Genomic DNA, 12,497 nt, shown 5'->3' with positions numbered 1-12,497 from the left:
CACATACACTCATAGAACAGGCAAGAGGCATAGGTTTCCACACAAAAATACATTTTATTTAAAGTTAAAAAGACTGGCCAAGAATTATTTTAAAAAAGCAGCCAACGCAGTCAGGCATTGGTCAAATAAAACAGTCACAAGAGCAAATTAACAATAGTCATAGGAGGACTGAGGCTTCCTGTATGAAGGGCAGGCTAGTATGACAGCACCAGCTATACAAAAGGGAAAAGAACCCCACCAATCAGAATCATACCCACAAAATTTACTGCAAATAAACACAGCAATAATAATGACCCTTAGTTAGGTAAAGCCTAAGGTGCAGCAAAGAACTCCCCCCCCCCCCCCCCCCCCGAGCCTCAGGAAGCACTCAGCTCCTACAAGGAGAAAACAAAAACACAAAGTCAATTACAATATGCTCAAAGCAGACAAACAAAAGAATAAAACAAAACAAAGAGAAACTTACTGTCACAAAAACACAGAGATAACCCCGAGCTCAAACTGATCTTAGTGACAGTAACAAACATAAATAAAAGCAAAACAAACTGATGCAGCGAAACCCAACAGACTCAGGCAGCCCAAAGCAGCAACGTGGCTCCACGAGTGAGGGGGAGGCGCTATACCGAAATGAAACTTTGTGATTCTCATATTCGTCGTGGTGACAATATACAATCCCAATTCCAAAAAAGGAGTGAGTAAAATGTCAATAAAAACAGAATGCAATGATTTGCAAATTTCATAAATCCATATGTTATTCACTATAGAACACAGAAAATATATCAAATGTTTCAACTGAGGAAATGTTTCTTCTTTATAATGTACCAGTTTGGTCATTGGAACATGCTCATCACGTTGCAACAACATACAACTACAACCCTAATTCCAAAAAGGTTGGGACACGATGTAAATAAAAACAAAATGCAGTAATTTGCAAATCTCCTAAAGCCTTATGTTATTCACGACAGAACATAGAAAACGTGTGAAATGTGTAAACTGAGGAAATAAGACACAAAGGTTAGTTTTGAATCCATCCATACTCCTAGAAACCTAATTTCTGGAACTTGCTCCAATGTTTGACCATATTGGTTGAACATAATTATTGGTGATTTCTTTTTCTTTGAAAAACACATCACTTTTGTTTTTTGTACTGACAATCTGAAGCTCCAATTTTTCACCCATTTTTCTACTTCTTTATCTGCTTTCTGCATACTACTTTCGACATATGCTGCATTTCTTGCACCATCATCATCATCCACATAAAGGGATTTACCCATTCCTTGTACAATTCCTGAAAGATGTCATTTATCACACAGGTCAAAAGAACTGGGCTACAAACACTTCCTTGTGGTGTACCATTGCCAGTATTATATATCTTAGAATACCTTGTACCGACCCTTACTTGGATGGTCCTGTCCATTAGAAAATCCATTATCCATTATATAGTTTACCTTTAATTCCCATCTTATCTAATTTGATTAGGAGTCCCTCTTTCCATAGAATATCATATGCTTTTTCCGCATCAAAAAACACACCTACTAATATTTCTTTATTCACCATTGCCTTTCTAACTTCTGATTCTAGGCATATGATTGAATCCATTGTATTACGTCCATTTTTAAAACTGCTTTGGTGAGAGCATGGTAAGGGTCTCATACTGTAAAATTAAATTGTGGTAATGGCCTCATACTGTAAAATTAAATTGCGGTAAGGGCCTCATACTGTAAAATTAAATTGTGGTAAGGGCTTCATACTGTAAAACACATTTACAGGTAAGCTACTGTAAAGGGGTAGTTACAGTAAATTACTGGCAATAGCATTTTGCTGCCAGTAAGTTACCACAAAAATGCAATAAAATGTCTTACAGTGCAGACAGATTACAGGTAAAACAGGAAATGCTTTTATTTTAGTATGTGTAGGAAGGGGGAAGGTGAGCACGTCCTCACAACTGCCCCTCATTGGTTGCCAGCTGTGTGTGTTTCTTCTGCCCCACCTCGTAGTCACGTGCTTCTGTGCTTTCCAAAACACTCGCGGTGCTGAAGCGGAGCTTACTTCCATCATTGAGACACACCAGATCATTAGAATCTAACATTTCTTCTACAGCATTCACATTTTGATCATTATATTCACTTCCCCACAAAGTACTGTGCGCATTCAAGTCCGCATATCACACTAATGTAAAGTTTCCTTCTCCTCCGATGTGTTTAATTAAGTCCTTATTTAATCTTTTACACAGATTATAAAAATTAATTACCCTTATACTCTGATTTCCAGCTCTTACTTCAACCACTACCAATTCAAATTCCTCATTCACACCCACCTCCCTGTATGCTACTCATTGTTTAATAAAAGTTACTACTCCCCCTCCATCGCCTTTAATCCTATCTTTGTGCTCTGCAGAATACCCTTGAACCACAAAATTTAAATTTGGTTTTAACCAAGATTCTTGTACACATATATGAGGTTTAGTTTTGAAATTATCTATATATTTTAAATTCTTGCCTATTTGATATTAAGCTTCTTGTATTCCAGTGCAAGATTATCATCACCATTATGAGCCTCCACGTACAGTCTGGGTATTAGTAACTTGCATTTTTAGTTTTTAATTTATCTGATCAACTGTTATTCCATCTGCCTTCAAATACGTATCTGCTGCTTGTATGATTTTTTATTTTTATTTTTTCTGTTCTACTCACTTTAGGCCGAGCAGTTCACTACTTCCACAATAAAAGTAATGAATGCTAACTTGTCCGCCATAATATTATTTTCCTTTGCCTTTTCTTGCTTCAGACATTTGTTCCTCATCCTTGGAACTGCATCTGATGTCATCGATTATGATGTGAAGCTTTCAGCTGTGTTCAACTTCCGCTCTGTCCCAAATGACACACTCCGCCCTTGTGGACCTCCTCAGAGTCCACAGTTTGGTGACATCAGCTAATGCAGACCTATGGGGCACAAAGGCGCAAGTCCAATTTCATAATTCGTATTATAGTCTAACTAAATGAAAGTTAAGGTTGAAATTGACCTGAGCAAAACAAAAAGGGAAACTTGAGCCACTTCATGCACATGATTGTATAATTATATGATGTTTGTTCTTTTATATCAGTAAAGCCAATTACTTTTAACCTTTCTCTTGACTCCTGTGAACGCTGACACACATCCCCACCTCCTCATCGAACCTAGACCATCTGGTCCACAGTGCAGCAGTTTATAACCCGCAGGTCCTCAGCTGCACATTGCTGCAGCATTACTGTTCATCAAACTATTCATGTGAAATCTCAAGCAGTGCTACACACTCACAACCGCAGTGCAGGAGAGAAAAGCACACAAATAGTTAAATCACTGTCCAGTTATAATCACCATCAGTGTTATTTGTGCAGTATTAGATTTTACACTTTGTCGTAGGTCTGTTTAATGTTTTTTTTTCTATTAAAATAGTTTCCACCACTTTTTACTCTTTAGCACAGTAAAACAAACAAACAAACAAACAAACAAACAAAAAAACCGAAAGTAAAGTTTTTGACAGAAATATTCCGATGGCATCCCTTAAATACAGTAAACTGATAGTATATACTTATTTAATAATAAATATACGTAATAAACTGATAGTATATACTTATTTAATGATAAATATAGTAAACTGATAGTATTTACTATATTATAAATGTTATTCACTATGGAAATGATGGCAATTCTAGTGGCTTTACAGTGGGTGGAAGAAACGCATCTTATAAATGTAGTGGTATGTTCAGACTCAGTATTATGCAGTTTAAATAGTGGGAAATCAATATCAAGACAGAAGATATTATATGAAATATTGCAGAACCTATATAGAATAAATAAAATAGGAGTAAACATGGCACATTTTTATGGATAACAGACCATGTATGGGGTAAAGGGGAATGAGGTGGTGGATAGGTTGTCTAAGACTGCATTGAGACATGAAGAGATTGATATAAAAATTTCACTAAGTAAAACTGAAGCCAAAAGTATTATTAATAAAGCCGTTAAAGATATATGGCAAGAAAATTGGAACAAGGATTCAATAGGGAGACACATGTTTAATAGACAATCTAAGGTGGTGATTGAAAGAACCAAGTGTGGGAACAGAAGGGAAGTTAGTGTAATATCCAGGCTCCCTATAGGACATACTTATCTTAAATTATTCCCTATACATTATAGGAAAAAGTGAGTCAGATCGATGTATACATTGTGAAATGGCAGAAACAATTGAGCATGTGATACTGCGGTGTGAGGCATACAATATAGAAATAATTCAGTTTGTGGGAAAATTAAGGGATCTCAGAATAGATACAATAACCTTAGAAAATATATTTCAATGTATATTGAGAAAGGTAAGAGTATATAGCATTCTCTTTAAATACTTGCGGGACACAGGTTTGATTAATAGGATGTAAGTGTGTTTTATTTTTATTATATAAAAAAAATATTTATTTATTTATTTTTATTTTTTTAAATCTCCAGCTGAACTTCACACTGCATCCCAGTAGGTGGCGGTAATGCACCTTAAGCTGGTTTGCCAACCGCCATAAAACAATAGAAGAAGAAGACGAACGAAACATGCACACGCTTGGTCGCAGAGCTTCCATCTCCACACGGGCTTTGAATCTCTGATCCTCTGTGTAACATCACTAAAGGTGAGTTCATCTGAAACTTACCACCTGAGCTGCTCGGTTAACAGGTTAGTGGAAATTCTGGAGTCATGAATCTCTGTATTTTTCTTCCAGTGTCCTGATTCTTTACTCCTCTTATAATGAAATCAGAGTCCAGACCCCGATCTTTAAGAAAATCTCCACAGACTCCTGCTGCTACTGGCTCAGAGGTAAAGTTTAGTCACGTGTCTGATTTCTCTTTTCATTTTTAAACTCTGAGAACTTGTTTATAATTAAGTAACCATGACAACACTATATACAACAAGCAGAAAACGTCCCAGCAAACACCGCGCGTTCTGATGACGTCACCAGTTTGTCTCTTTTCATCAGCATGGTATTACTTTATGACAACGTTGTTTCTTTACCACGTCTTGGTCAAGTTTCTTTTATAAATGTGTTTATATATAATCTTGTCTAACGGTCCAGAAACGTCGTGGCCACGTCCTCAAAAACCCTCTAACTAGTCTCATTAAGAACAATGTGAAGACGTGTTATTTTTATTGTTTGATTCAGTGTTTACAACAAAATTGGCAACTTATTCATTAACTCTTTTACATAACAGACTGAGGACACAATCACATCTGCATAATTCAAAACAAAAGTAGAACAGAAACAAAATAAATAAATAAAAATAAGATAACATTTCTTGTGGTTTGTTATGAGTTTAATCTTGTCTAACAATGAAAACAGGTTTCTGGCTTGGGGAATAGTCATTATTTTCAGTGAGTACACATATATAGATAGTTATTTATTTTTTAAAAATGTTTGGTTGAGGTGGTGTTTTTATGCATCTACATTTATGGATAAAAAATTGACAATTATTACATTATTTATCAAAAAAGAGATTTTTTTTTTTTGTCATCGAATATTATTCCAAATTTAACAGCATCCCAAGTAAAAGAGGGTATAACAGGAATCTTTTGTATCAACCAGTTGTACACATCACACATCAGAATTACAGAATAAACATACATTCGAGATTTCCATGTTAAATTTAACTCTTAGAAATTCTTTAGTGGGATACATTTCATTTATAATTTTAAAGTGCACTTCTTTGAATTTGGGGGACATGGAATAAGAAATATATAACCCCAGTTCTAATATACAACAGAGCATATTTTGGTCTAAAACCTGTATATACCTTTCAGCATTGATGAAGCCTTTCTAGATGTGCAAGCTGTCCATTTCATAGGCAATAATGCACCACATACCATCAGAGATGCAGGCTTTTGAACTGAGCACTGATAAAAAGCCGGATGGTCTTTTTCCTCTTTAGTTTAGAGGGTGCGGCGTCCATGGTTTCCAAAAAGAATGTCAAATTTGGATTCGTCTCAACACAGAAAAGTTTTCCACTTTGCCTCAGTCCATTTTAAATAATCTTTGGTGCAGAGAAGACTGCGGCGTTTCTGTATCATGTTCATGATCATTATATATGGGTTCTTCTTTGCATGATAGAGCTTTAACCAGCATTTGTGGATGGCACAGAATCATTCCTGTTTTTAATGCAGTGTCGCCTGATGGTCCAAAGATCACGGTTATGCAATATTGATTTTCTCCCTTGTGCACAGAGATTTCTCCAGATTCTCTGAATCTTTCGATGATATTGTGTACTGTAGATGATGAGATATTCAAAGTCTTCGCAATTTTACATTGAGGAACATTATTCTGAAATTGTTCCACAAACTGTAGATGCAGTTTTTCACATATTGTTGAACCTCTGCCCAACTTTACTTCTGAAAGACTCCGCCTCTCTAAGATACTCTTCTTATACCAGTCATATTACTGACCTGTTGCCAATTAACCTCCAGCTGTTTCTTTTTATTAACACTTACTTTTCCACACCATCTTCTTTTGTATCCTTCCTGGTCCAATATGTGACTTTTCAGCTTACTGACCTTTTCTTTGCATTCTTTTATTTCTTCTGAATTACTGGGCAGCTTTGGCTATTCTTGCCATCATGGCACTGGCTGTTTCATTTGTGTGCTTTACTCCTTGTGTCACTTGTCTGCTTTGGCACCAAGTACTTGGATCGCCTCGAGGGTTATCGAGATGGATTTACTCTCTGTCTCAGGAGTTTTTTTTGCTTTTTTTCCCCTACTTTGTGATTTACACAGCGTAAGTGGATTAGACTCAGTACTGCTGTCTCTTTTGTTTGAGGTCTCAGAGATTTCCATCGCGTAGCAGTTCTCCTCCATGTTTTATTAAAAATTTTTTTTTGGTCAATCAGTTTTGTTTCATTAACCTAAATTTTTATTTATTTTAAGGTTCCTTCAATGCCGGATTTGCCCACATGATCTTGTAGTAGGTAGAGATGGAGATTAAACTGTCAGAAGAAACTTAACTCAGAACACATGAAGATCGTAAGAAAAGATGACTGCTCAAAAATTTTATTTAAGTAAATGCATCAATGTCTGAATTTTATTATCTTTTGATATTATTTGTCATACATCAAATATCTGCCAGCAAAAGGGCAACTACCAAACATTTTGCTTAGTAAATGGTGATTATTCATAATATTATATGTTTGTGAATGAAAGAGATTTTTAATGGAGGCACAAGACTTCTCTTTGAATTTTCAACTGTTAACAGCACGCAGAATCGGATTTTTGAAGTACTGCGCATGCGCCTAATTTTACGAGTAACGGCCGATTTCTAACGGACGCTCAGGAAAAGGTAAGCACTTTAAATCTCTTTATTCATAAATTATGCCCATGTAATGTTTAATGTCACTCTAGGTGTGGAATGTGTTATATTATTTGTCTTTCAAACTTAACTTCATAACTAAATGCCCTGTTTTGTTAATTTGTGCTCGAACGAGAGACTTGATGTAAAATCTGAGATGGTTTTTACTTCCCATCTAGTTTTAAATTGGCCACTTAACGTGATAAACTAAACTATTATCACATTTTCTGAACTTCAACTCTAGTCGATTGCTAATTTTACATTGACAGCTTGATCCATGATGCTCACGCGAGCTTGTATTTAAATACTTTGTGTTGTAAAAGATTTATCTATGCACATAAATATTAAAAAAAAGTTATGTCCTCATAATCTTTAATAAAAACATTAACGTGCCCACCCCTCGCAATGACCAATCAGAATCAAGGACCAGAACTAACCATTTTATTTAAAAAAAAAAAAAAAAAAAAAAAAGCCTAAACTTCAACTGTGCTCCTAAAATTTTGCTTTTGCACTTACCGTAATTTCCGGACTATAAGCCGCTACTTTTTTCACACGTTTTGAACACTGCGGCTTAAACAATGATGTGGCTAATTTATGGATTTTACGGGCTAACGAGCTTCATGCCGCCAAAACATTTAGCCTCGTCACATCGGACTAGTGAAATTACCGAACAGGTCACGGTGGACCAATGAAACTGTTCGAATTAAATCAAACGCACTCGCATTAAATTCTTCAGATCAGTCACTTTGCGCTTCATGCACACACCCTCATCATGGAAAACACACAAAGAAATGCTTATGATGCAGCTTTCAAGTTAAAGTGGCACTCCAAGTTGAGTGGGAGGCTTGGATGACTAGTGGCGAGAAATCATTTACCAAAACTGGCCGCATGAGAAGAGCAACTTTTGCTCAAGTCTGCCAGTGGATCCTAACAGCGTGGAGCAGTGTCAAAAAATCTACTATCACCAACGGGTTTTGAAAGGCTGGACTGCTGCATGATGAAGAGGACAGCACAAGCTCAAGGGCGAATTTGCCTTGAGACGTAAGTGACATTGAGAGCGACAATGAAAGAGAGACTGAGGAAGTGTGTGACGAAGTACCGGTAATTCTGAGGCTGTTCAATTCCGACACTGAATAAGACGACTTTAGTGGTTTTAGTGCGCAGGAGGAAGATGAAGATCGCGATCAGTGACTTTTCTTGGTAGGCAACTGTATTTTTTATTTTTTTAACCACCCGTGTTACAGGCACTGTTCGGAAAAAAGCATTTACGGTACGTATTTAATTAAAAGTTTAAAAAATCTTTCTGTGTAACATCTTTCTGTGTAGATATCTCATGTTACAACGTGGACACCTGCGGCTTATAGACAAGTGCGGCCTATATATATGTAAAAAAATTTTTTTTCTTTTTAAAGTTAGTGGGTGCGGCTTATATTCAGGTGTGCTCAATAGTCCGAAAATTACGGTAGATTTTTATAATTAGGAGTACAAGAGCTCCTTAAAAATTGTAAGCATAGTATATACCCTAATGTGTAGTTAATTTCAGTAAAACTAAAATATACTGTTTATTTTCAGCAGCAGGACCAGAGACGGCTCCACAGCAGCAACAGTGATGAAGATGATGATGAGACACATGAAGAATAATGCTGTTTTTTTTCTTTGGTTACAATAATTGATTCATTTATTTGGTTAATTAATAATTTATGAATTGATAATATTCATTAAGTTAATTTTTTGGTGCTGCATATGAATTTGTTGGTAAGACTACAAAATTGTGCCCTGCGATGGATTGGCACCCTGTCCAGGGTGTATCCTGCCTTGTGCCCCATGCTCCCTGAGACAGGCTCTAGGTTCCCCGAGACCCAGTAGGATAAGTGGTATAGAAAATGGAGAAATGGACTACAAAATTATTATTTGGCTTAATGCTTATGTATTAGCTTAGTATGTTTGGACAAAAAAAGACAAAATGCTGATGAATAAATTCTGTAAATGTGTTGTTGATTATTGCTTGATGTTACTTGAGGCACAGGTGTGTCTTAATGAGTGCATTTTGAACAGATGTGTCGAACAGACATTCCACAACACATTCCATTATAATTGCATCGTTTTAATTGCTTCCATCAAAAACAATACAAATTCCATTTAAAAACATAGGAATTTGAAGTCAGGGAATGAAAGTCAGTCCTATATGGGTTTCAAAGTAAATAAATTTGCTTTGCTGTCCATAAAGGAATGGCTCGAGGATCACATATCCACCCCTGACCAAAGCAGTGAGATATGTTAGAAATAAAGGTGGAGTTTAAATTGAAGAATTGTCACGGGAGACAGGTAAGCAGCCGCTCATATATTCTTGAGTTAAGATTGAAAGGATTAAATGATCAGACTCCCGACCATGGCCGTTGGGACGTACTTGCTACGTTCCAGCAACGTACAACTATAATGTCACCACGATGAATAAAGGAATCACAAAGTTACATTGCTGGAATGTTATTTAGTACATTGTTGTGACTAATATTGTTCGGTCCAGTTACTTCTTTATAATATACCAGTTTGGTCATTGGAACATGCTCGTCATCGACTTTTCGACAACATACAACTACAACCCCAATTCCAAAAAAGTTGGGACTCAGTGTAAAATGTAAATAAAAACAAAATGCAGTAACTTGCTAATCTCATAAAGCCTTGTGTTATTCATGATAGTACATAGAAACGTGTGAAATGTTTAAACTGAGGAAATGTATCATTTTAAGAAAAAAAATAAGGTGTTCCGTCAAATTCAAAATTACGTCTCAAAAAGTTGGGTTAGGGCAACAAAAGGCTGGAAAAGTAAGTTTTACTAAAAAGAAACAGCTGGAGATTAATTGGCAACAGGTCACCAATCTGTAAAAAAAAAAAAAAATGTTCCTCAGTGTAAAATTTTGAAGACTATGAATATATCATCTACAGTACATAATATCATGAAAAGATTCAGAGAGTCTGGAGGAATCTCTGTTGCATTCCCATGATCTTCAGGCCCTCAGGCAGCACTGCATTGAAAACAGGCATGATTCTGTAATGGAAATTACTGCCTGGGCTCAGAAACACTTCCAGAACTCATTGTCTGTGAAGACAGTTCATCGTGCCATCAATAAATGCTGTTTAAAGCTCTATCATGCAAAGAAGAAGCCATATATGAACATGATCCAGAAACGCCGCAGTCTTCTCTGGGCCAAAACCTCATTTAAAATGGACTGAGTGTAAAGTGGAAAACTGTTCTAAACTAAAGAGGACTAAAGAGGAGAGGAACCATCCTTTTTTTTTTTTAATTTAATTTTTTTTTTTTTTATCAGCGCTCAGTTCAAAAGCCTGCATCTCTGATGGTATGTGGTGAATTAGTGCATATGGAATGAGCAGCTTGCACATCTGGAAAGGCACCATCAGTGCTGAAAGGTATATACAGGTTTTAGAGCAACATCTGCTTCCATCCGATCTTTACTTCTGAAAGACTCTGCCTCTCTAAGATACTCTTTTTATACCCAATCATGTTACTGACATGTTGCCGATTACCCTAATTAGTTCCAAATATTCCTCCAGCTGTTTCTTTTTAGTAACACTTACTTTTCCAGCCTTTGGTAGCCCCCGTCGCAACTTTTTTGAGGATTGTAGCCATCAAATTCAAAATGACCATATTTTTTCTTCTTAAAACGGTACATTTCCTCAGTTGAAACATTTGATATATTTTCTATGATCTATAACATGAATAACATGGCTTTATGAGATTTTCAAATCATTGCATTCTTCTTTTATTTACATTTTACTCAGTGTCCCACCTTTTTTTGGAATTGGGATTGTATATTGTCACCACGACGAATATGAGAATCACAAAGTTACATGGCTGGAACATTATTTGATATGTCATTGCAGCAAATATTTGTTTGCTGGGATCAGGTCAGGGCTCACACTTTATGTGGCCTTTAGATTATTAATAAAGAAACTGATTTCATTGTACGTTTATGTTGTAAATTCTGAAACAATAGCAGATTAGCAAACCAAAAGACAAGCTAAATAAAGTTCATTAGATGGAAATGTGTAACACTTGCTCCACTTGTTAGATAGGGTCGTGGAATCTTCTTCAGCAAAAAGCACTCTAAGCGTCTCGGGGTCTTGATGTAAAAAGAAAAGTTTTGCAAAGTTTGCTGCTTCCGTATTTGTAGATAATTTTTTCACATGTTTCTATGGTATACTGGAAAACAATGATTATGATTTCATAAGTTTTAAAGGCTTTTATTGGCAAAAAAATTTTCAATATATGCAAAGAGTCAATATTTGCAGTGTTGACCCTTGTTTTTCATAACCTCTGCAATCTGCTCTGGCATGCTGGATATCAGCTCCTGGGCCAAATCCTGATGGTGATCCATTCTTGCCTTATTACTGCTTATTATTGAGTTGATCACAATTTATGGGCTTCAGATTGACCACTCTCCATTTGAGGATTGGCCACAGGTTCTTTTGGGCAGAATTGTGAGAGAGCCCACTCCCTTGGATGAAAAGCAACCCCACACATGGATGGTCTCAGGATGCTTCACTGTTGGCAAGACACAGGACTCGTGGTAGCGTTCACCTTTTCTTCTCCAGAAATTCAATCTTCCAGATGTCCCAAACAGTCGGAAGGGGGCTTCATCAGAGAAAATAACTTTGCACCAGTCTTCTGCTGTCCAATCTTTGAACTTCCTGCAGAATGTCAGTCTGTCCTTGATGTTTTTCTTGGAGAGAAGTGGCTTCTTTGCTGCTCTTCTTGACACCAGGCCATTGTCCAAAAGTCTTCACCTCACTGTGCATGCAGATGCACTCACATCCACCTTTTACCAGTATTGAGCAAGCTCTGCACTGGTGGTGACACGATTCCATAGCTGACTCCTCAGGAGGAGATGGTCCTGGCGCTTGCTGGACACTTTGGGACGTCCTGAAGCCTTCTTCACTGCAGTTTAACTTCTCTCTTTGAAGTTCTTGATGATCCGGTAAATGGTTCTTTCAGGTGCAATATTGTTTGCAGCAATGTCCTTGCAAAAACAGTGAAATTTGGATTTTTGTGATAAATTTCTTTTTTTGGCCAACAAAGCTTTTTGCAATTATTTAAAATGCATCTGATCACTCTGCACAATAATATAGAAA

At 36.6% G+C, this 12,497-nt stretch overlaps 1 protein-coding gene and 1 long non-coding RNA gene across 3 annotated transcripts in view; one reads left to right on the top strand and one right to left on the bottom strand.

The window, feature by feature from the left end:
* Positions 1-381: 381 nt before the first annotated feature.
* On the bottom strand, positions 382-4,805 carry LOC128623033 (uncharacterized). Of its 2 annotated transcripts, none has more exons than XR_008388495.1 (3): positions 4,674-4,805; positions 3,114-3,282; positions 382-2,939 (listed from the first exon to the last, which is right to left on the bottom strand). It is a non-coding gene; the product is annotated as an uncharacterized LOC128623033 (long non-coding RNA). The 2 variants fall into 2 exon arrangements; XR_008388496.1 differs by having other exon boundaries at positions 3,121-3,282.
* The window catches only part of LOC128623031 (zinc finger protein 850-like), a 207,434-nt gene continuing 199,677 nt past the window's right edge, over positions 4,741-12,497 (top strand). Inside the window, 1 exon segment of the mRNA XM_053649876.1 lies at positions 4,741-4,837. Within this exon segment, the coding sequence (XP_053505851.1) occupies positions 4,769-4,837 (69 nt within the window). The 5' untranslated portion in view covers positions 4,741-4,768.

Source organism: Ictalurus furcatus, chromosome 19 (genome assembly GCF_023375685.1).
Source record: "Ictalurus furcatus strain D&B chromosome 19, Billie_1.0, whole genome shotgun sequence".
Lineage (NCBI taxonomy): Eukaryota > Metazoa > Chordata > Actinopteri > Siluriformes > Ictaluridae > Ictalurus > Ictalurus furcatus.
The sequence above is the reverse complement of the archived record's forward strand: the minus strand, read 5'-3'. Positions and strand labels throughout refer to the sequence as shown.